The sequence below is a fragment of the Macaca fascicularis genome, chromosome 18 (genome assembly GCF_037993035.2).
Source record: "Macaca fascicularis isolate 582-1 chromosome 18, T2T-MFA8v1.1".
Lineage (NCBI taxonomy): Eukaryota > Metazoa > Chordata > Mammalia > Primates > Cercopithecidae > Macaca > Macaca fascicularis.
Genome location: NC_088392.1, coordinates 53,628,701 through 53,654,271, shown reverse-complemented (window position 1 = coordinate 53,654,271; position 25,571 = coordinate 53,628,701). Strand labels below are relative to the sequence as shown.

Genomic DNA, 25,571 nt, shown 5'->3' with positions numbered 1-25,571 from the left:
TTAATACCTGAGAAAAGGGGTGAGATCTCAACACCTGTGAAAAGAAGGGAGGGGGGAAGGGAGTGAGAGCTCAGTGCTTTTTAGGTCTTTGATCATTAAGCCTGTTGACAGGTCTTTAAATGCCTTATGCCGCCCCACCTTATAGAACTGGTATGTTCTCAGAAGTTCCTTCTTCACTGGAGCTCTGTTCTTCTGATTTCCAAAGTCCTTCATCTCTTCAGCTAAGATCTGCTCACCCTTTGCCTGGCTCTTGTGGGCCTCTCACTAGAGATGGGACCATATCCCAGGGGAGGCCCTGATGCCTGTTTAGCAGATGTGTGTCTCTTGGCCTTGCACTCATGGTAAAAGTCTGTTCTGATTATTCAGGGCACAGGCCACAGTAGAGCTGATGAAGTTAGGTGTTGCATGGCAGGCATGATGAATTATTACAGTGGTGTGATTATCTGCCACCCTCCCCCGACTTACTCTTTTTGGTTGCCTTAAACAGCAATGAGAATGGAAAGCAGGAATTGTTCTCAGTGAAGGATCTCAGCTTGCGTTTTCGTGCCAATATTATTATCAATGGAAAAAGGGCTTTTGAAGAAGAGAAATGGGATGAGATTTCAATTGGCTGTTTGCATTTCCAGGTAAGTTTGGGGAAGTTCTATTATCCTTCCTCCAGGGTTGTCAATGAAGATTGACCTCAATCCCAGACCTGGAGAGCTGCAGGTGGGACTCCCTCCCTGTCCTTGTCTCTTAACTACAAAATCTTGGTGGGAGGTTATGTCAGCTCAGCCTTCTGAGACACCCCATGGAATAATCCATCCTTTATTCCCCAAGAGGATGGCAGTGGTCACTTTCACACAAGGCACAGAAGGTGTGTCCCATCAGAGGGCTCGGTGCTGCCTCCATGCTGTCGTTATGTCTAGGCTTAAACTCTGGTTTTTTGTAATGCTCGTGTCATGAGACTGTCATCCTCCTGAAACTTGTTGGACTGTGTGGCAGTCTGGAGCTTGTGGAGGGAGGCCCAGAAGCCTGGCGGTGCCTCTGTGCCCATGGCCACCCCCTCCTCCACACGCTTCACCTTTTTCTGCCTTTGCTGGTGGCTGGGAAGGAGATTGTCAGAGGCAAAGCCACCAGCTTTGGACTCCCAAACCTTTGTTATGGGACTCAAAGATATGAGAAAGAGGAGAAAGGTCTTAGGCAAAAGTCTGTGCTCCTCACATGATTGACAAGGCTCCATGAGATCCCACGCTGCCACTGTCTCTGAGCTTATTACCCCTTCCCTCTCTGCCTCTGTCACAGTGACCTTTTCTCTGTTCCCTAAACAGCCACCCTTCCTGCCTTAGCCCTTACCATCCCTTCTGCTTGTCATGTTGTCCAAATGTCTCAGGTCAGATGTCACCTTCTTGGAAAGGATGCCCCTGAACTGCCGCAGGGTCACGTTCTGCTTATTCCTGCAGTGTGTAGGAGGGTGAGACCAAGTCTGTTTTATTCCCTGCTGTACCTCTAGGTCCTTGAACGACACTGGCCCAGGGTCAGTGCTCAATCAGTAATTGTTGAGGGAAGAAATGGACAGGAGAGATAAGGAATATCTAATACCAGAGAATGTGCTCTGTTCTTTAGTGGGGGCTGAAATTATTTTTGTAATACAGGCTGGGCATCCCTAATCCAAAAATCTGAAATCTGAAATGATCTAAAATGTAAAACTTTTTGAGCACTGACATGACATTCAAAGGGTATGACAATTGGAGCATTCTGGATTTCAGATTTTCGAATTAGGGATGCTCAACTGGTAAGTATACCAGAGATATATAATGCAAATATTCCAAAATTAAAAAAAAAAAATCTCAAGATGCTTCTGGTTCCAAGCATTTTGGATAAGGAGTACTCAACCTATAGTAGTGTAATTAGCCACTGGTATAAACTGACTATAACGAGCTACCTTGTATTCAGGCTGTGCACTCAGAAGGAACACTACTCTAACATCTAGGAAAGCAGTAAACAGTCATTTGAGTCTTTATTAAAGAATTTTAGAGGTCTGGGATATAGGAAATAAATTTCATGGCACAACAAAATGTCCCAATGATGTTTTTAACTCCCTAGACTTCCTCTTACCCTGGCAGTCGCTCCCCCTTGACAAGCAATCTATATTATCTCCTACATTCTCTCCCACAAGCCCATCTCTGGCATTAGCCTCCTGCCATTTCCCTCATCCCTCCATCCTTACTTACTCTTCCCTATTTTCTATCCCTGTGTCTCTGCCATGTTTTAAAAAATGCCTACTGTTTCACATCCTGCTGGGCATAAAATAGACACTGAATATATATTATCTGATAGGTGGAGAGTGAGAGGGAGGAAGAAAGGAAGAAAAGAAAAAGAAAGAGAAAAGGGAAGAGAACTAGAACTAGACTGAGATTACTCTCAGAAACTTATCTGGCAACAGTAGCACCTGTGCCTCTCCAGATATCTGGAGACATAAATACAAGGAAGACTCTTTAAGGAACCTTCCTGAGATGACTTAGCAGGCTTTGCTTTCTTTAGGTCGCCTTTCTTAACAGACCGCAACTAGTAAAAATCAAAATATGCATGCCCTTTGACTCAATAATTTCACTTGTAGAAATCTATCCCATAGAAATGCTAATACAAGTACTAAAAAAGTATAAAAATACTTTTACCAACCTGGGCAGCATAGCAAGACTCCGTCTCTACACACACACACACAAAAGAAAAATTAGCCAGGCGTGGTGTTGTGCAGCTGTGGTCTCAGCTCCTTGAGGTGGGAGGATTGCTTAAGCCCAGAAGCTCAAGCCTGTAGTGAGTCAAGATTGCCCCACTGTACTCTAGCCTGGGTCTCAGAGCAAGATCCTGTCAGTCAGTCAATCAGTCAATCAATAATACCTATACACATTAGTCCAGTGCAAGCATTGAAGAGCATAAGATATGGTTAATACTGCACCTTTCTTTTCTCTTTTTTTTTTTTTTGAAACAGGGTCTTACTCTGTTGTCCAGGGTAGAGTACAGTGGTGCAATCTTGGCTCATTGCAACCTCTGCCTCCTAGGTTCAAGCAATCCTCCTGCCTCAGCCTCCTGAGTAGCTAGGACTACAGGTGTGTGCCACCACACCTGGCTAAATTTTTTATTTTTGGTAGAGACAGGATTTCACCATGTTGGCCAGACTAGTTTAAACCTCCTGGGTTCAAGTGACCCGCTGGCCTCAGCCTCCCAGTATTGGGATTATAGGCATGGGCCACCATGCCTGGCACTACTGTACCTTTCAAGAAAGTAAATGCTTGGCTGGGCACAGTGGCTCACGCCTGAAATCCCAGTGCTTTAGGAGGCCAAGGAAGGAGGATCACTTGAGCTCACAAGTTTGAGACCAGCCTGAGCAAAATAGCAAGACCTCATCTCTACTGAATAAAAAAAATTAGCCGGGCATGGTGGTACGTTCCTGTGGTCTCAGCTACTCAGGAGGCTGAGGTGGGAGGATTGCTTGAGCCTGGGAAATGAAGGCTGCAGTGAGCTATGATGAAGCCACTGCCCTCCAGCCTGGGTGACAGAGTAAGACCCTGTCTCCAAAAAAAAAAAAAAAAAAAAAAAAAAGCAAATGCTCAAAAGATGTTTGTTGATGATAATACTCAGTGCTGAAGCAATTACAGTGAAACTAGTACATCTCTTTTGGAAAACAAAATTTTCTTTTTTTTGGAAAACAATTTTTTACTGGGTATTGTCAAGTCATAAATATTTTTTTATTCCTGTTTGCCTTGTAATTTCATTTTGGGAGATTGATACTACAAAAAAAAAAAAAAAAAAAAAAACAGGAAAGAGAGTTATGTGAATTAGGCCTTTATTGCAAAATTATTGATCACAGGAAAGCATTAGAAACTATTCACATGGCTTCAAAGGAGAAGAACTAGGTGTTTCAACCCATGGAATGCCAGGCCATCCATTGTGAAAATTGCAAAATGCAAGGATGAAGTGGCTCTCCATGTCCTGATGTGGAAGGATGTCCTTACATATTTCAGAGAAAAAGAAATTGAAAAAGAATTTTTCAATTGAAAAGATTGAAAAAGAAACCCAAGTGGGTTCTGAGATCCCAGCAAATCTGTTTACACAGGTGCACATACATACACAGTTGTGTGCAGTTACATGCCACAGTCTGGGATGGTCTGGGATGGCTTGGGACAATCTGGGATGTCCTGGGATGGTCTGTAGCCACATGAGCAGCACCTGCCTCTATGGATGGGGAGAAGGGGACCACTGCTGCTGAGTGCTTTCTCTTTTAATTCTTCAAGCTTCTGTATTGTTTGACTTGTTTTTTAATGAATATATATGCGAGTAAACAAGTCTTTAAAATACTAGTTGCTAAGAATACCAGAAAAGAAACTTTAAAATGATGATGTTTTAAGAAATTGTTTTCTTTGCATTGGTGTTTGAAAATAGTGTTTGTAGCTGGGTGCCGTGGCTCATGCCTATAATCCCAGCACTTTGGGAGACTGAGATGGGCAGACCACCTGAGGTCAGGAGTTTGACACCAGCCTGACCAACATGGTGAAACTCTGTCTTTACTAAAAATATGAAAATCAGGCGGGTGTGGTGACTGGCACCTGTAATCCCACTTACTCAGGAGGCTGAGGTAGGAGAATTGCTAGAACACGGGAGGTGGAGGTTGTAGGGAACTGCCTGGGTGACAAGAGCGAAACTCTAGTCTGGGCGACAACAGTGAAACTCCATCTCAAAAATAAAAAAAAAGTAAAAGAAAATAGTGTCTGGAAAATGCCCTTTCTTCTGCTAGTTTGAGAACCTGTTCTAAGAGGGTCTTTCATTGAAGTGACAGGATTTTTACAGAAGGTGTTGCCTGTCGGGTGGCTGCTAGAGCTGGGGCTGGTGTGAACTTCAGGGCCCTGGCCTCCTTTCTGCAGGAGATGGGCCTATGCATCAGCTGTTTTCTAGGCGAAGAGGTAAGAGGGTGCAGGAAACGAAGAGCCACACTGGCTCCTCGAGGGCACGGCTTTGTGGTGTTACAAAAGCCCCGTTCCACTGCAGGGATCCTTGTATATAATAGTGATAGTTTCCACTCTTGAGCACGATCAAGTGCCAGGCCTGGGCTTGAGTCCCTGTATCTCTGTTATAGTTCTCACCAAATACAGCCCAGGATCTAGACAAGGAAATGAGATCTGGAGAGGTCACAGGTTTGCCAAGTCCTTGGTAGAGCTCCTTTCCAGCATATTCTGGGTGCTTATGTGGCTTGGGAATCTTGACTTTGGTACCACAGGGAGCCTATATTTCCACTGGTTTGGTACCCAGTGCCAGAATGTGAGCATCAACCTGAAAAAAAAAATTAGACCTTTGTACAGTGCCAGTATCAGAGCCAATGAGGTTTATCTGAGGTGTGATTATTGCTAATTGAAAACTTTTCCCAATTAAAAACAAAAACAAGATAAATTTTAAAAAACACACCAGAGAAAATAATCTCCTAAGGTGATGAATGTATTCAGGAGTAAGCAAAAAGGATTATAAACTAGGATGCATAGCTATGGCAAGCCACAGGTGCACCTGAAGAGGAGAGAGTAAGGGAAAGCTTTCATGGGCAAAAATAAGTTCATACAAGTTGCTTGAAAACATAATTTATTGGTTCCTGAGGCTCAAAGTCAGAATTGGCATCAGTTCATTGGTGGAGACGCTGTTACTAGGCAAATGTTCCTTCAAGAACGTCTTATCTGAACTGCAGTCCTAAAGAATGTCTAGTGATAAACCCAGTCTAGAACTATGTGCATACATGCAAGACATGGATCCTGAAAAGCATGAGATGCATGAAGGACATGGAGGAATTTCTTGTGGGATTATTTTAGAAAGTCCTTGACAGTTGTTATCTCAGAAATGCAAGCATGAACTCCCCGCCTTCGTGCCGTCCTGGCTCCAATTTCTTTGGGTCTGATGAGTGATTTCATCCTGGTATCTGCAACTTTCACACCAGTAACAGGAACAGGCCAAGACACATCCAGATTAGGTGAGTGTTTCTAATTTCAGGCATAATTTGTCTTTGCCCATGAGTGAGCTGAGGAGAAAATGGTTATAAGAAAATCAAGTACCTTTGCACTTTTTACATGTGCAGTAAAAGAAGTCTCAGTATTGCTGAGCTGCATACTTTCTTATGTTTATATTATGGGGGATTTTAAGCTCCACCAGACAGTATGACCTGTGTTAAGAAACTGTAGCAATGCGCTTTAAGTATTGTGTATGTGTGGCATGTAGGTCTGGGTACATATGTGTATATATATGTGTGTATATATATATGCATACAGATATGTATATTAAAATAATTTTTTTCCTACTTATTACAGTTATAAAAACATATCCCCATTTTATTTAAAGATTTTTATAGACTCCTTTTAATACCTGCATGATACAATTTTAATGCCTGTGCCATATACATCATATATGTGTAGCATGATTTACTTAATCATTTCTCTCCACTATATGATGTTAACAAGTTTATGATGTTAACAAGGTTTTCCTATTTTGAATAATGTGAGGATAAATCTTTGTATACGACTGTGGTTGGGCTTCTGATTCCTTTCTTAGGTTGGATTCCTAGACATGAAGTTGCTGGGTCAGAGGGCATTGACACATGAAAGTTCTCTCTGATGACCTTCTCACAGGGGCCAGCACTGGCTCTGCGTCCTCCTCCTCCTCCTCCTCCTCCTCCTCCTCCTCCTCCTCTTCTTCTTTCTTCTTTCTTCTTCTTTCTTGCTCTGTTGCCCAGGCTGGAATGCAGTGGTATGATCTTGGTTCACTGCCACCTCTGCCTCCCGGGTTCAAGTGATTCTCCTTCCTCAGCCTCCTGAGTAGCTGGGATTACAGGTATGCATCACCACTCTGAGTAATTTTTGTATTTTTAGTAGGGACAGCATTATGCCATGTTGGCCAGGCTTGTCCTGAACTCCTGGCCTCAAGTGATCGGTCTGCCTCCACCTCTTGAAGTGTTGGGATTACAGGTGTGAGCCACTGTGCCCGGCTTCCTGTGACTTTTCTCTTTTTCCAATTTGTCTTCTCAGTCAGTGAGTGCTTTTCTTCCTCAAATCCATTGTTCAACATTTCCTGAGAACACTCAAGATTCTCAGCCCCTCTTTTCTTTCTCTGCAAAGCCCTTAAGCAGTGGTCTTTTAGCTGACAAACAAAGGCAGATGCTTCCCCAGCAGAGATGGTGAACAGGTGCTGCATTCTGGCTCTCCGTAATTAGGGGACCGGGCATTTCTGCGTGCTTCCTGCCTCTGAGGTGCAAGGCTCTGGTCACTTTTGTGGCAATGCTGTGTTTTCCTTCTCACCTGCCAGGTTTTGGGGCCTTGTCACAGATGCCAGATGATTTGCATCGACCAGCAAACTGGGCAACGAAACCAGCACGTTTTCCAAAAACTTTCTGAGAGTCGTGAAACAAAGGTAAGCGTGATTGCAAAATGTGACACCTGGTTTCCAATCCTCGTGTTATGAATACCAGAACTATGTTCATAATAATGCAGAGTTATTTTTTTTAAATGGGGGATTTGCTGCCCACCCAAAGCTGTTGGGCTGCCATTAACCTATCCTTGTTTGTAGTTTCATTTTATTTTTCCTTTCCATCCAAGTTCTCACTTATTTTTTATTTTACTACATGTGTTTTTATTCTTTCCAATCTTGTTGAAGAGATATGGAGTACAAAAAAACAAAAACAAAAACAAAAAAACACCAAGTAAAGTAATTCTATTGTCTTGATCATTAGTTTCTTTACCACAGAGAGCTCATGAAGAGTAAAGTGCCTTACTGTGAATAGGGTAGCTGCATAGAACGAGTCAGTACATTTCATTAAACTGGAAATGCATTCATTAAGCCTGGAAATTCATTTTCTTGAGGGTTAAAACAACAAAGTGTTATGCATTCCAGATTATAAAAACTGAACTTCCAATGTGTTGATTCTTTAGAAAGATTTATTTTCAGGCTTATACTTTCTCTTAGGACTTTTTGTTTACAAAGAATTCCAGGAAGCCAAGTAAAGCAGTCAGGCTACATAGAGCGATTCTTGAAAATTAACAGAAATAATGCAAACACTATATCTACTTCCAATAATAAGCTGGCAAGTTAATTCATGGTAAAATGTGTTACATTGTTTCCTGTGTTTCTTCAAAGCCAGGGTTTTGTTTCACAGTATAGAGATTTGATTTATGTAAGTTTTCTTACCAATATGGGATAGAAATGGCCTGCAGAGTAGTGCATTTGACTGTTACAGCAGCATGTCTGTCAATGCAGGCTGTGTCTTCTGGGTGGGTACCTTGAGCCTGCACCATGCAGGTTGCCAGGAGAAGAAAGAAGAAGGCACAAATATAATACTAAGGTCCATGAAAATAGTGTTTCTTACCATCACTGCAGTTTTCATGTGCATGAACCTTTTATTTTTAAATTTTGAAATAATCTTAGATTTACAGAACAGTTGCAGTGACAGTGCAGAGGCTGCACCCTTCACCCACATTTGCACAAGTCATAAGGAATTGCCCAATAGCCTAGCCTGGGGCCTGGAACGTGAGGGTGTCCAACAGATGTTATCACAGGAACTAACAGATCGGAGAGCACGTCAGGTCCTCCAAAGGGTCCTGAGTGGCTCACTTGCATTGATGGTTAACACTGAACAGACTTACCTACTCTTCATTTTGGACCTTCCATCCTTATTCAGGAGAATTTGATAAAATGAACTCATATCATTCTTTCTCAAGGAAAATGCAGAGTTTTGCCACTGTCTTCCCAAAAGCCTTTTATATCAGGCAGCAAACAGGAAATGGGCCTGGTGATGGTCACGAGCTGAGAGTAGGAAGAAGGTCCTTCTGCAGGAAGTTCTGGGCATGTGGGACAGAGATGTGGCCAGCAAGAAAGAGGTATGGGGAGACCACAGGGAAAGGACACCTTAGGATGAGAATCTTTGGGGTCTAAAGTTAGGATTCTTTTAATGTCCCACTGCATTCTACTATGTAACAGATAAGACTTATCAAGTCTCAGTATATGTCTTTAAAGATCTGACTTGATTTTAATTAAACATTAATATTGACAAAGTTATTTTAACTGCTAAAATAATCTAGCCTCTTTTGTTATTGTTGCTGTTTTGTTCGCAGGTCAACTTTGGCATGTACCTGATGCATACATCATTGGATTTATCCTCTCCATGTTTCCTGTCTGTAGGAACTCAGGTGCTCCCTGTGTTGAAACAGAATGTGGAAGGTCATGATTTACCTGCATCTGAGAAACACCAGGATGTTACCTCCTAAAAAAAAAAAATTAGCACACATTAAAGTTTCTCTTTTACAGTGATCTCTATTATTGTTAAGATCTGCAACTTGGTTCAGTAGAACTTGATATTTGGAATAAGGAGAGCTCTTTCTTTAGAGGCAGGGAATGCTCTCACCTGCTTCCTTCTGCCTTTGACTTCTCACCCTGCACGTTTGCACTGGCTCTGCTCAGAACAGTTCTGAGGCCTTGGGAATGAATGCTGCACCCACATCCGGTGAGGCTCCCATAGGTATTTAAAGTATAATCAGATGAAATTTTTAATGAAGTTCACGGGGAAGACTGAACTTACTCCAGGTCCCTATTTTGCCATTTTCTCACATTGTTACTTTGTCTTTAGAGAGCATCTTTGGATCTCTCCAACCCCTTTGTAGTGAGGAAGGGATTCTATGCCCAGTGATCCTGGGTATGAGAAGGTGCTCCTCCCCTCCTCCTCCCACACATGATGGTGTGGGTTTATACTCAGGGGCCCAGAGGGTGACTTGTGACCACATTCCTTGGGGGGAGTTTCTACTAGGATATTTATATTCTGAGCAAAGGCGCAGACCAGCAATTCCTTTCCTCTTGCTTCCCATCCCTGGCCTCCATCCTTGCCCCCCACTGAGTTGATGCACTGAGGATGGCTCGTGAGCCTAAAGTTACACTCAGTGATGGCTGTGCTTATGCAGGTGGTCGTCCTCCCCTCTACAAGCCCACAGGGTGGTGTTGGTCCATCCACCTGAGAGCTTCCAAATCCCATCGAGGGAGGAACTTTGGCATTCAGGAATCCTGTCTGTATCATCTTTGACCACTGCTCCTGCAGCCTCCAGATGAAAATGTCCAGTGAGGAAAGCTCATCTCTAATGAAGTTACCCATCCCACTGAGTTTCTAAGAAGTTTCTCCCTGTGCTGAGCTTGCATGTGCCTTATCTGCTTCCTCATGACTTCCAGCCTGAGGTCCTTACCCTGTCCTCTGGAGCAATGCAGAGTGAGTATATCCACTCCACATCCATTCTGCTGGTGTCCTTCTGAAGCTTGCTGTCCATGTGTGAACCCAGTCCCTTCATCATCTTCCACCTGGATAGTTGTATTTTTCCAGTCACTTCTCCCCCAAATGCCTGCCCACTATGACCAACTGCATCTTCTGAAAGCCTGTGCCACCCCATCTCTCCTGCTGCTCAGTTGGAGAGCAGGCTCAGGCTTCCTTAACTTATCTGTTCAGAGCCTGTGGGATTCAGGGTCAGTTTGTTTCATTATCACATTTGTAGAACTTTGTGTTGTTCCCAGCACGAGGTGGGATTTGAAAGATGAGGTGTGCTCTGTTTGCAAGGATTGTTGAGATGGAGCCTAATGATTGCACACACATGTGCTGTGAAGAGTTAAGGGTAAAAAGTACAACTCTGACTCAGTGGTTCCTGAGATCAGTGAAAGAAGAGGCAAATGAAGTTAAGTGGGGGTGGGGTGGGGTTTATTGTTTTGAACTGTTCATTAAAAACACAACCTCTTCGAAGACTCAGCACTGCCGCATCATGCAAGTGGGCTTGTCCTCATCAGCTAACTAATAGGAGAACAGTGCCCTAAAGTAATGGATTTATCCACCTGCTCAGGCCAGTTTCATGCAGGGGAAACTTCCCAGATGGCACATTGCCCCATTTCCAAAACCTTCTGACAAATACATCACATTAATTATGATGGAAAACAAGTAAGAAGACATGTTCTACAAAAATTAGGTCACTTGTCCAGGTGCGGTGGCTCATGCCTGTAATCCCAGCACTTTGGGAGGCTGAGGTGGGTGGATCACAGGTCAGGAGATCGAGACCATCCTGGCTAACACGGTGAAACCCCGTCTCTACTAAAATACAAAAAAATTAGCCGGGCGAGGTGGCGGGCGCCTGTAGTCCCAGCTACTTGGGAGGCTGAGGCAGGGGAATCGCTTGAACCTGGGAGGCAGAGGTTGCAGTGAACAGAGATCGTGTCACTGCACACCTGCCTGACAACAGAGCAAGACTCTGTCTCAAAAAAAAAAAAGGTCACTTTTGTCACCAAGAATATTTTTTTCTTATCCACATCTATGTCACCTTTTGCAGTAGATACTTTCATGGTTGATTTCAGGCTTTTTGTTTTTTTGAGACAGGGTCTTGCTCTGTTGCTCTGTCACCCAGGTTGGAGTTTAGTGGCGTGATCACAGATCATTGCAGCCTTGACCTCTTTGGCTCAAGTGATCTTCCTGCCTCAGCCTCCCAAGTAGCTAGGACTACAGGCACACACCACCACATCCAGCTAATTTTTTTTTTTTTTTTTTGGTAGAGATGGCGTCTCACTTTGTTGCCCAGGCTAGTTTTGAATTCCTGGGCTCAAGCCATTCTCTCGCCTCAGCCTCCCAAAGTTCTGGGATTACAAATGTGAGCCACTGTGCCCAGCTTTTGATTTCGGACATTGTAATGCAGATCCTCTCCTTTACAACACTATTATTTGGTTATCTACTTATAATTACTGATTTCACATTGGTCTGTTTTCACTAGATTGTAAGCTCCATGGGGACAAGCCCTGTGCCAGTATGTCTCTAGTGTCAGCAGACAATACTCGAAATCTGTTGACAGACTGATTTTATTTAAAGCTGGCCCTTTTTTAACATTGATTGATTGCATATTAAACGTATGTATTTTATTAATTTAAAATTAATTTTAAATGCATTTTGTCTTTAGTGTCTAACTTCAAAATTTCTTGTATGAAGTTTCAGCTAAAAATGTACTTTGTGTATTCTGTAGAGTAGCTTCATATTCAGAGTTTATGAATATTTATGATTTTATGTCCACTCCTTGGTTCTTATCTCCTGGAGTTCAGCCTTATGTGCTTCTCAAAGTGTATAAAAAAATCAAAGACAGTGTCATGTCACTTGAATTTAATTCTAACATCAAACCTCCAGGAGTCACAAAAAGTCCTTTTTTAAAAAAAGCATGTGGTGAGAACAGACAACAACTTATCTTTCTGGGCATTCTTTAGCCAGAACAGAGGTTTTCTTTCACATAGTTTGGTGAGCATCACGAATCCTTTAAGGAGGGCGGCAGTGCTGACTTCTCCCCATTGAGAGTCAGCCTCATCCCCTCCTCAGCCTTGTGGATGGAGAAGAACAGGCAGTGATTATTTTCTCATGTTGAAAGATGTCCGCTTCTCCTTCTCTTTCAGTGAACAGTTGCTTTTTTTTAATTCAATATGTACTGAACAGATTCTAGAGTTTCAGAAATAAAAGAAACAGAACCGACATTTATAGATCTCACTATCGAGGCATCACTAATTGGGGAAAGACAGACTAGACAATAGTCAGATGTGATATAGTATGTTTAAGCTATAGGATGGCAGGTGCATGAGTTTTGGTTGTATTATTCTTTATTTTTTGTATGACTTACGATATTCATGATAATTCAAAAGTTTTGGAACAATTCATCTCAATTTTCTTTTCTTTGTTTAAAAAGCAAACATAGGCCAGGTGTGGTGGCTCATGCCTGTAATCCCAGGACTTTTGGAGGCCAAGGTGGGTGGATCACTTGAGGTCAGGAGTTTGAGACCAGCCTTGCCAACATGGTGAAACCCCATTTCTACTAAAAATACAAACCCAGGCATGGTGATGGCACTAGTAATCCCAGCTACTCAGGAGGCTGAGGCAGGAGAATTGCTTGAACCTAGGAGGTGGAGGTTGAAGTTAATGGAGATCCTGCCACTGCACAGCAGCCCGGGTGACGGAGTGAGACTCCATCTCAAAAAAACAAATAAAACTTTTTAAAAAATGAAATAAAAATTAAGAGCAAACATTGAGCAAGAAAAGGTGCCAGCCTGCTGAGGTACCATCTCTGTCCTTGTAACTAAGCCAAAGGCAGGTGGATGAGAGAAGGGAACTGCACTTAGGCTGAAAGATTCATTATGTTGGTAGCAGGGGTGTTGTCTGGAACTTATGAATTGCATTTTCCTTTTAGCTTTTGCAGAAAGCAAGCTATTTTTTTCTCTTATTACAGCTACTATATTTTGAGTTATTCTCACCTTTATTCCATTTTTAAAATATGGGCCTGCAAAAGTATATCTAGTACTATAACAATATCTTTTTTCCTCTAAATTTTTATTTTTTAATTTTTGTGGGTATGTAGTAGGTTTATATATTATTGAGAGTATAACAACACCTTAATAGGGAGAAACAACATTTGAGTGGAGGGAAAATATGTATACAATACACAGAGTGGGGTCACGTGATACCATTCTAGGCATTTTTTCAGAGGTGGACCTAAAATTTGAATCTGAGCATGCTGGTATCTTCAAAAGGGGGAAACGTACAGCCACCAAATTCACAATTTCCAGATGATAAAAGCAAACATGTTTGCTCAGGGCAAGTGGTTCTCAGGCTTGAGAGAAAGTTGTCTTCATAAAGAGAATACTATAAAACTTCCATTCCTGGAGCGGCCTTAGCACCTGCACGATGGGAGCAGCCAGCCAGCCTCCCCAGCCAGCTCGCTGAGAATGGGTGGGCCAGCAGTGCCGCCATGATCCTCCTACCATGTAACTCCCACAGTAACTAGCTGCTCTACACCAGCTGGTCTACAGCCAGGACCACGGCTGCCTTGCTTGCAGGATGGAAAATGGATTCTGAGTCTATAACACCAATCCATTAAAAGAAAAAGAGAAACAAAAATTTCTAGGAGAAAGAGTTGGTCATAATGAAATGTTATTTTGCTGCAACTATTTAGCTTTAGTTGTTGGTGGAAAAAAGCCAAAATACCTTCCCAACAAAGTGATGATCTGAGATGACTGAAAAAGGAGACTGTTAATGAAATAGAATTTGCTACAGAAATCAAGGCAGTGAAATTGCAGCGAGATAGAATTGTGGTTGTTTTGGACTCCATGATTAAGGTGTTCACACTCACACAGAACTCCCATCAGTTGTACATCTTTGAAACCTCCTGTAACCCTAAAGGCTGCTGTGTCCTCTGTCCTAATAGCAACAACTCTCTTCTGGCCTTGCCAGGCAGGCACACAGGCCATGTGCAGCTCATGGACCAGGCCAGCACAGAGAAGCCACCTGTGGACATTCCCACTCCCGAGGGCATCCTGAGCTGCATTGCACTTAACCTGCAGGGAAAAGAATTGTAACCACACCCGAAAAGGGGACGCTTATAAGAATATTTGATACTTCATCAGGACATTTAACCCAGGAGCTATGAAGAGGATCTCAAGCAGCTAATGTTTTCTGCATTAGCTTCAATCAAGATGTGTCCTTCATTTGCATATCCAGTGACCACAGCACAGTGTACATTTTTGCAGCTGAGGACCCAGAAAGGAATGAACAGTCCAACTTGGTGTCAGCTAGTTTCCTTCCAAAATCCTTTAGTTCCAAAGGGGTTTCTCCAAGTTTCAGGTTCCCTTGGGCTCTCCATGCATTTGTGCCCTTGGAGCAGAGCCAAATGCAGTCACTGTGATTTGTGCAGACAGTGGCTACTACAAGTTCCTATTCAACCCTAGAAGGGAATGCATCCCAGCCATCTATGACAAGCTGTGATTCCTCAACCATGAGTGCAACAGCACCCAACACTCATTGTCCCTGAGACCCCTGGGGTTGGTGCCAGTGCCCCATGGGACTCTTGGATCATGGGCTGGCGGGACTGCCCAGTGGCCTTGGTCTGAAACCATACGTGGTTGTCTGCTTTCCTAAGAAGGACTTCCATTTTTGGTATTAAAGAGAGAATCCTCATCAAAGCACTGCAGACACTCAGTGGCTCTGACCAGACCATGCTGACTGCCTGGCTGTCCCCGTTAGTTCAGCTGGGACTGACAGGGCCTGCATACAAACCTGGGGACTGGGTCAAGAGGATGGACAAATTCAAGTTTGTTTTTGCAACAGACTCCGTTTTTACTGAGTCTACAGTGGGAAAATGAACAAGTGCGTAAATGTTAGTTCTTGCATTATAAGCAGATCACTTGAGGTCAGCAGTTTAAGACCAGCCTGGCCAACATGGTGAAACCCTGTTTCTACTAAAATACAAAAGTTAGCCAGGTGTGGTGGCGGGCACCTGTAATCCCAGCTACTAAGGAGGCTGATGCAGGAGAATCGCTTGAATCCGGGAGGCAGAGTTTGCAGTGAGCCGAGATCGTGCCACCCAGCCTGGGCAACAGAGTGAGACTCCGTCTCAAACAAACGAACAAACAAACATAAATGTTGAAATGAAGAAATTAAATAAGTAATTAAAGACATAAGAAAAGAACATGATGTTAGGCAAGTTGAAAAAGTATCAAAGCTAACTTGAAATAAAACATTAATGATTGAATTTCAACACTCAGGGACTGGGAGCTTCAGCTGAGACACATCTGAAGAGGGATCTGGAAAACAGATATAAAGAGGACGTCCAGAAGGCATGGAGGAGACAAAGGAAGGGAATGAAAAGAGGGAGACTCAACCAGGACTAACTGTTCAAATCAATCACAGAGGGAGAAAATAGAGAAAACAGGGCAAAGATAACATTCGAATTTTTAAGAATTAAGGAAAATCGTGATTTCTTAACTTTAGGAAACACAGTCCTGAGCACAATACATAAAAATAAATCCATGATAGGCACAGTGTAATGCAACCATAGAAACCCAAAAGACAAAGATAGAATCTGAAGTCGCAGCCACAGCAAAGAGATAAATTCCTACAAAGCAACAATAGACCAGAATACAGAACATTGACTCTGTCCAAAGTGCTGAGAGAAAAATCACAGTCCTTCTAGGGTTTTCTGCTCAGTGAAGCTAAGCTATCAATCAGACAAGAACAAGGGGAAAATACATATTTTCTTTTCTTTTCTTTCTTTTTTCTTCTTTCTTTCTTTCTTTCTTTCTTTCTTTCTTTCTTTTTTCTTTCTTTCTTCTCTCTCTTTCTTTCTTTCTTTCTTTCTTTCTTCTTTCTTTCTTTCTTTCTTTCTTTCTTTCTTTCTTTCTTTCTTTCTTTCTTTCTTTCTTTCTTTCTTTCTTTCTTTCTTTCTTTCTGATTCTTTCTTTTTTTGAGGGAGAGAGGTTCTCACTCTGTCACTCAGGCTGGAGTGCAGTGGTGTGATCTCAGCTCACTGCAACCTCCACCTCCAGGGTTCAAGCAATTCTTCCACCTCAGCCTCCCAAGTAGCTGGGATTACAGGCGTGCACCAAGACTCCTGTATATTTTGGTAGAGATGGGGTTTCACCATGTTGGCCAGGCCAGTCTTGAACTCCTGACCTCAAGTGATCTGCCTGCCTCCGCCTCCCAAAGTGCTGGGATTACAGGCATGAGCCACCGAACCCGGCCAAGACTCTCAAAAACTGAGATAGTTTACCCAAAATAGATCTTCTCTGAAAGAACTTCTAAAGTTTGTAATTCAAGGAGAAGAAAGTTGAACTTAGAATCAAGGACTGATAAGGAAAGAGAAATAATGAGTAAAGAAATAGATAGAAGAGTAATTGTAAAAATACAGAATGATATTAACACTAATGACTAATTGAAGAGTAAAGAAAAAGAATCAAATTATCAAAAAGTAACATTTTGTCATTGGTCATGCTAAAGAATTTTAAAGTTCTTAGAAGGAGGGTGAGAGTAATACAGCAGCAGTAAGAATAACTACAATTAATTTAAAAGCCTACTCTATGCATGGCATGGTCTTAAGCCTTTTTAGGTAATTAACTCATTCCCCAGAACAGCCCCGTGAGTTTGGTATTATTATCATCACTATTTTACCCAAGGGGAAAACCGGCCCTCGGGAGGCCAAAAGTGACTTCCCAAGGGACACAGTGGGGTGTGGCTGAGTCGTGATTCAAACTGGCACAGTCAGGTTCTGAGCAGATCTTCCTAACCATGATAATGATAAATTGATACTTTGTTAAGAAGTGGGTCAGCATTTTATGAGAAGCATTAAAAGAACAGAAACAGAGTTTATAGTTTCTAAATCAATTGAGCAAAAATGGAATTAAAAATACTTGATCCTGTCGGGCATGGTGGCTCATCCCTGTAATCCCAGCACTTTGGGAGGCAGAGGCAGGCAGATCACTTGAGGTCAGGAGTTCAAGACTGGCCTGGCCAACGTGGTGAAACCCTGTCTCTACTAAAAATACAAAATTAGCCGGGCGTGGTGGCACATGCCTGTAATCCCAGCTACTAGGGAGGCTGAGGCAGGAGATTCGCTTGAACCTGGGAGGTGGAGGTTGCGGTGAGCCGAGATCGTGCCATTGCACTCCAGCCTGGGCAACAAGAGCAAAACTCCATCTCAAAAAAAAAAAAAACAACAAAACAACAACAACAAAAAAAACTTGATCCTGTCAAAAGAAGACAGGAAGAGAAAAAATCATAGAAAAAGCACAGGAAATAAAAATAATCATATGGAAGATATAAATCCAAGTATATTAGTAATATCAACAAATGTAAGCAACTAATGGTATGTTTTGACCCCTCAAAGCATTATGGTTAAATTGAATATAAAAAAATCCATATGCTGCAGAAAGGAGACAAACCAAGGAAGCAAAAGAGATGAAAGTAAAAGAATGGAAAAAGATGTTCCAGGCAAATACTAATCAAAAGAAAGCTGGTATAGGTACATTAGAACCGATATTTTAATTATTACCTGTTTAATATTTGTCTTTAAAGCAAAAATCATGTTTAGGGATAAAGTCACCACATAGTGATAAAGGGTTAAATTCTCCAGGAACACACAACAGTTTAAACCAATAGGAGCATAATACTAGAGTCTTAAGGCCCATGCAACAATGAAACCAAACATGACTGAATTATAAGAAGAAATTGAGAAATCCACAGTTATGATGGGAAAGTTCTCTCCGTGAACAATAAATAAATCAGACAAAATTTAGTAAGGCCATGATACAGCTGAAGAACACAAATGGTAAAGGAATCTTCATGTAGTGAATACACATAAATTCCTTAACCAAACAATGAGCAAATACATATTTTTACGTGGAATATTTGTGAAAATTGACCATGCGTTACCTAGACCTAGGGCAAATTTCAAAGAATAGGTATCATACAGACTACTTTCTCTGACTACAACAAAATCAAATTATAAATGAAAAATAACAACTAGGATATATATATAAAATATTTTAAAAACACTTTTGAATAGCTCATAAGTGAAAGAAAATCATAGAAGTTAGAAAACATTTAGGATATACCAATATTAAAACATCGTACATAAAAATTTGCAAATTAAGCTAAAATAATACAAAGAACAAGTGTTCTAAAATGCTTATATAAGGAGAAACCTAAAAACTTCATCTTAAAAAGTTAGAGAAATTATAGCAAAATAAATTCTGAGAAAATGGAAGAAGAAACTAACAGAAAACAAATTAATGAAACATAGAACAAAAGGGCAGTAAACGTAATTTAAAAACCTAAAAATTACTACAAACCTCTGGCAAAGAAAAGCACAAACATTATTAGGACTAAAAAAGGAAACATACAACAAATTCAGCCTAAATTTTTAAAAATTGTAAGAAAGACTTCTAAATTTTCATGTTCCTCAAAACAAACTCTCAAGAGATATAAGGCAAAATGGGAAGAACATTCTAATCCAACTAGAAACTAAGGTTAAAAAAATAATAGGAAGAGCTAAGAAGAGAAATAAACAATTCTATAATCACAAGAGGGAAATTTGAATACATCTTTTTCAGTTATTGACAGAAACAGCCTTCAAAAAATTAGTAAAACTATAAAAGATTTGAGCAATGTGTTTAACAAATGTGGCTTAGTAAACATATACAGAATGCTGAAGTATGGTATTGGTGTTACCATTCTGATAAAAATGTTTAGTATATCCAAGTTGCTCTTGATGGATCACACATTGCTGCACTGCTAGCAGTTACACCTGGCTCTATGTACAAATCTTCAATGGTTGGATCACACTTGAGGACAAAATAGGACTGAATGAAGTGGATAGCAAATGGTGACTTGCCCCTGACACCTCTTTCAATCTCTTGTCCATATCCTTGGAATGTTGCTTAGCCCACACTAGCCCACAGAACTTCAATTCCTAGGTCCAGCTCCAGATGTGTGCCTGGCAGGCTGATAGAGAGTGATCAGGTGAACCTCCAAAAGAGCGAGTTCACTTTGGGGTACCACTGCACCAGAGGCTGGTCAGGGTTCTCTGAGGGATAGAGATGTGTGGTATCTGGCTGGAACATACGGTGGTAGCTAGTGAGGGGCTCTCTCCTCAGCACCTGCTCCCTCTTAATATCTTTGGATTTAATTTACTGCCGTTGTTGTTGTTGTTGTTTTACTAACTTTTGGAATGAATGCTTAATTAATTTATTCTCATTTTTCCTAATATATTCTTACAAGGCTATACATTTTCTTTTAAGTACTATTTTGGCTTAATCTCACAGATTTTGATACATAGTATTTTTGTTACCATTCTGATAAAAATGTTTTCTAATATTCCATTGTGATTTTGTCTTTTATACACAGGTTATTTAAAAGTGTGTTTTTATTCATTTCCAAACATATGGGGCTTCTCTAGGTGCTTTTTGGTTATTTCTAGTTTAGTGGCATTATAGTCAGAATACACACTTTGTATGATTTCAGTTGTTGAAATTTGTTGAAACTTGCTTTATGGCCCTGTCCAAAAAAATGGTTCATGGTTTATGGTCATCATAAAAATGGTCAATTTTTTTTTTTTTTTTTTTGAGAAAGAGTATCTCTCTGTCGCCCAGGCTGGAGTGTGGTGGCGCTGTCTCCGCTCACTGCAAGCTCCACCTCCGGGTTCACGAAAAATGGTCAATTTTTAGAGATACTCTGTGTGCTTGAAAAGAATGTGTATTGTGTAGATATCTTTGCTTTCTTCCTGATTTTAGGAATATGGCTTTCAATCTTTCACCATTTTGTATGATTTAGCTATAAGGTTTTTGTAGGTGCATTTTATGAGGTTGAGAAAGTTGCCTTCTTATTCCTAGGCTGCTGATAACTTTTATTATGGATGGATTTGAATTTTGTTAAATAGTTTTCCTGTATCAATTGATATGATCATGTGATTTTTCTTCTGTGGTTATTATGGTGGACTGTATTGATTGGTTTCCAGATATTGAAATAGTCTTGCTAGTCCTGGATAAACTCCATTGATCCTGATATTTTATTTTTTTCATATATTCCTGTGTTTGATTGCTAATATTTTGTTGAGGATCTAAGCTCATGAGGGATACTGGTCTGTAATTTTCTTTTCTTGCACTGTCTTTGTCTGGTTGCTAAAATCTCTAAATACAATGTGTATTTGTTTTATTAGTATTTTACTTTCTGCTGCATCAGTTTTTGCTTCACATGTTTTGGAGCTATGTTATTTGGTGCATTTACCCCTAAGATTGCTATGGCTTCTTGATGAACTTATTCCTTTATTGATGTGTAATATTCTTCATCCTTAGAAATTTTCTTTGCTCTTCAGTCCAATTTAATATTCATATAGCCATTTCTGAGGATTATGAGCTCCTCTCACTTATGAACATAAATTCAGAAATTCTTTAAGAAGTAGCAAACTTACTTCAGTAATATCTGCAAAGATTATGTTGTATTAATTTCAAGGATGCCAAGGTTTAATTTTAGAAAACAAGAGATTAAAGGAGCAAATCAAATTGTCTCAGTAAATGAAGAGAACAATTTTGATAGAAATTCAACATTCACTTGTAATTAAACACATCTTTTAGCAAGTGGAAGAAATATTAGTGTAAATAATACTCACTGCTCTAACAAGCAAAGCAAAAATCTCCATGGCTTACTGGTGGTAGTGATGGAGGCAGTGAGCATGGTGGTACGATCTGTGGTGCGATGCCTGGCATAGCCTATAGTGGTGTCTACCTTGGAGTAGCTATGCAATCTCCGAAGCTGATTCTTTGGCTCTCTGGGGAGTCTGCAAGCTACACAATGTCCTTTATTACACATATTTTCTGCTTAGTTTTGTGAGAATTAGTTTCTATTGTTTCCAACTAAGAATTCTGACTGATAGAAAATGTGGTGCCTGATGTGTAGCACATCAGTGAATAGTAAGGACCCAAATATTTCAAATTGGAAGGTTGATAACCTTTATTATATTGTGGCAAAATATTTACCAAACTGTTGCCTGTTGTCTTTCGAGACATTGGCCATATGCCAACCATATGGCATATGTTAGAAGAAATACAGAAAAAAAATCACAGCACTGGGGCTCGTTTTTGCAGAGTTCAGCAAAGTTCTAAAGAAGAGAAACAAACTCAGGCTCGGGCTAGGAGGGGACTACATCAAAATCATGGCCATCACATAATTAGTTAAGAACTCTTAAATAATTAAGGTACACTTTTGGGCTTCTAGAAAGTTTTAAATGTGTAGTACCATAAAAGCCCAATGTGCTCAATTCTTGTCAATAATTCCTCATTAGATTCGTTGTGTGAATAAATAGAATGGACAAAAATAAAAACCTTCCATTTATTTTTGAAAGATCTGTATTAGCAAAAGCACCACCAGTCTGGACTAAAGGGGACTGATTATTCAAGATATAAAAAAACTTCTAAGCTTCTGACTTCATATGAAAAGAGAGAAAAAAGATAAGGCTATTCAGCCACCAAAAAGTGCACATTCTCAAAAGTGCCCTTTTCAGAAGGGCACTTTAGAAGGACATAACCCAAGGAGTATTATGGAGAAGAAAAGACCTTTCAGAGGATGGATCTAAGAGTCACCGAGAGCAATGAACTGATGCAGAAATATAAGCTTATTGTGGGAAAAGTAAAAATAGAGATGAGCAAAAAGAAATAACCTCTCATCCTACCACCCTGTCAGAGACGCATTTAACCCTGAATGCTTTGGTGAATAGGATTCCAGACTTTCCCCTGTGCCACCAATAACTCATGCCCTTCTGTGTAGCTTCTGTTAATGCTCCTGTGACTCTGTTCTTTGCATTGAGCCACATGTGGTGGCTCTCCAGGATTCTTGAAAACAACTCAGCCCTGGGCTTTCTGAGCAGCTTATTGGGAGTATAGAACACCTTTTATCGTCCCTTTGAGATCTTGGCTGGATGCCACCCTTGGCTCCTCTCTGGCTCACTACCCTCCTCTCCTGGCCTTCTTCACCAGCTCTGGTTAATGAAACTTGATGGATCATAGTGCCAAGAACTGTGCTTGGTGCTGGGGGCACAAAGATGCATTTTACAGAGTCCCTGCTCTTAAGGAGCTGACCGAGGATCTAGTGGGTAGAACCAATGTATAAGCAGAAACCACTAAAATAATCTAGTCACTAATTTCAACATTGTTCCCATGAGGGAAGCATTTAAAAATGATTTCACACACAGAGTTTTGTCCCTAATTTAAGAAAAAACTTATAAATCCTGCTAAAACATGGCTTCAGCTAAGAAGTCCCAATGAATTTTAAATGTTCATTTAACATTTAAAGCAGCAGATTTATGAGAAATCTATTCAAAATGTTGAATTTATGGTAGTTGTACCCTTTCTACATGTTTTGCTTATAGCTCAAATTAGCCTTTTTAAAAAACACAGTTGCTTAATGATGCTGAATTAATCATTCACTCAGCAATAATTAGTTTTTACCAGTGGAAGCACGATGACTTTTCTTATAAAACATGGAGGAAAACAACTCATTTAGTGATTTAGTGGCAGAATAGTATGTTGGAATTTTGACTGCAGTAACTGAAGATGAGTAGGGTTATTGAGATCATACTTTTTTGCACGTTAAAATCTATTTCTTATTAATTTATTAATACAAATAACACTTGTTTTCTACTTGTGAATGCATATAGAGCCACTCACTTTTATTTTATTTAATTCTCACAAAACCCTAAGGGTGGCCGGGCACGGAGGCTCATGCCTGTAATCCCTGTAATCCCAGCACTTTGGGAGACCAAGGCAGGCGGATCACGAGGTCTGGAGAGCGAGACCATCCTGCCTAACATGGTGAAACCTCATCTCCACTAAAAATACAAAAAAAAAAAAAAAAAAAAAAAAAAAATCCAGGCGCAGTGGCAGGTGCCTGTAGTCCCAGCTACTCAGGAGGCTGAGGTGGGAGAATGGCAGGAACCTGGGAGGCGGAGCTTGCAGGGAGCCGAGATCGCGCAGTGTCCAGCCTGGGTGACAGAGCGAGGAGACTCTGTCTCAATCAAAAAAACAAAAAACAAAAAACAAAAAAACCCTAAGGGTAGGTATTTATATCTACATTTTTCAAATGAGGAAACTGAGGCTTAGAGGGATTAAACGACCCAATCAAGATCAGAGGACTTATATAGAGCAAGGAGAAGATTTGAACCTAGGTCTGCCTCTTCACCATTGTGATAAACTGCTGAATAATGGTCATTGTGAGCACCATTGTAAGCACTTCACAGGTATTAAATTACTTAATCCTCTTTAACAAGTTTATGAGAAATCTATGACTATTACCACCTCTATTTTAGAAATGAGGGGCCGGGCACGGTGGCTCAAGCCTGTAATCCCAGCACTTTGGGAGGCTGAGACGGGCGGATCACGAGGTCAGGAGATCGAGACCATCCTGGCTAACACGGTGAAACCCCGTCTCTACTAAAAAATACAAAAAACTAGCCGGGCGAGGTGGCGGGCGCCTGTAGTCCCAGCTACTCGGGAGGCTGAGGCAGGAGAATGGTCTAAACCCGGGAGGCGGAGCTTGCAGTGAGCTGAGATCCGGCCACTGCACCCCAGCCTGGGCGACAGAGCAAGACTCTGTCTCAAAAAAAAAAAAAAAAAAAAGAGGGAACAGAGGCAGAGAGAGAGTAAGTCACTTGCCCTAGGTCCCTGAACTCATAAGTAGTGGGGCTAGGTTTTGAACCCAGGCCTCTAACTCAAGCATCCATTTTCTGCTCATCTCACTCAAGGAAAGCCATTATTGTTTATTAAACAAACTGCTTTTTGATACACATAAAATATTAAAAAAATAAGCATTAGCAAGTGATTTGTTCATGAGCTGTGATGGCCACTGTGCGCTTCCCATTGCACTGGACGGTGATTGTGAGAAAAGACAAGACCACAGTTTTTTTTATAAAGCAGCATCTCACTCTGTCACCCAGGCTGGAGTGCAGTGGTATGATCATAGCTCACTGTAACCTCACACTCCTGGCTCAAGTCATCCTCCCGCCCCAGCCTCCCAAAACACTGGGATTACAGGCTTAAGGCATGGGCATGGTCCCACAGTTCTTGTGTTCAGTGAGCTAGATGGCTCTTATCAGATGATTACAAGGACAATGGTGCTTTCATGGAGGTTCAGGAGCCAGGTGTATATCTAGCAGGGAGCAGGCTGGGCCTGCGAGATTGAGAGCGAAGTCCCACAGATGGTCAGAGCCGTGCCATCTCCTTGGGATGACAGAAAGCTGTCCATGAGCTGGGTGTAGTGGCTCACGCCTGTAATCCCCACACTTTGGGAGGCCGAGGTGGGCAGATCACGAGGGCAGGAGATTGAGACCATTCTGGCCAACATGGTGAAACCCTGTCTCTACTAAAAATACAAAAAAATTAACTGGGCATGGTGGCAGGCACCTGTAATCCCATCTACTCAGGAGGCTGAGGCAGGAGAATCACTTGAACCCGGGAGGCAGAGGTTGCAGTAAGCTGAGATCGCGCCACTGCACTCTAGCGTGGGTGACAAAACAAGACTCCATCTCAAAAAAAAAAAAAAAAAAAAAAAGGAAAAGAAAAAAAAAAGGCTGTCCATGCAGAAGCTGCCATGTCCATTTCCACAAACAACGACCTCTGGCCCCCAGGGCCTTCAGCCAGCGAAGAGAGGAAAAGGCATTTGGAGCGTGTCACAACTTTTCAGCGTGCCACAACTTTTCAGCTGTGATGAGAGACGCTAGGCACTGGAAGGCTGGCTCCAGTGAGTGGCATTTGTTCTTTGGAGTGACCCTCTGATCAGAAGAAGCCATCTGGACCAACTGTGTCCCATCCTTCTCAGCTCTCCTTTATCCGGGAGGGAGGGGTAAGATGCTGAGGACAGCACAGGCTACAGGGATCCAGCGGATCCAGAGATCCACTGCTAGGGCTGAACGCTGGCTAGCACTTGAAGGGGGTGCTGATACAAAGAGCCATCCAAGGACACTGGAAGCAGCAGAAACCTTCACTGGGCAGGAAGTGTTCCCAGCACCTCGAATCTCCAAGAAAGGCTGAGGCTCTTCTTGTCAAGGGAAGAGTTCGGGACGCTCTTGGTAGCAGGAGGAAAGCTAGGATTCAGCCACCTAGCAGCCTGTCTTTCCTTTTTGTTTTTAGTCTTTCCTATTCTCCTCTTTGTGCAGACAGAATTAACTTCTGCATAACACCTTGCAAATCTCCAAATAAACATCATG

The 25,571-nt window shown here is 41.5% G+C and overlaps 1 protein-coding gene and 2 pseudogenes across 6 annotated transcripts in view; all 3 read left to right on the top strand.

Annotated features, from left to right (window-relative positions):
• The window catches only part of MOCOS (molybdenum cofactor sulfurase), a 62,260-nt gene extending 48,315 nt beyond the window's left edge, over nt 1–13,945 (top strand). For all 6 annotated transcript variants that reach the window (XM_074022580.1, XM_074022578.1, XM_074022582.1 and 3 more), the window contains 3 exons: nt 488–626; nt 7,315–7,419; nt 9,117–13,945. In XM_074022580.1, coding sequence (XP_073878681.1) covers nt 488–626; nt 7,315–7,419; nt 9,117–9,269 — 397 coding nt within the window. In that variant the 3' untranslated portion in view covers nt 9,270–13,945. The remainder of the gene's footprint in view (nt 1–487; nt 627–7,314; nt 7,420–9,116) is intronic.
• On the top strand, nt 5,325–5,445 carry LOC123570145 (U4 spliceosomal RNA; annotated as a pseudogene).
• LOC102120452 (WD repeat domain phosphoinositide-interacting protein 3 pseudogene) lies at nt 13,797–14,937 on the top strand (annotated as a pseudogene).
• The last annotated feature ends 10,634 nt before the right edge of the window (nt 14,938–25,571 follow it).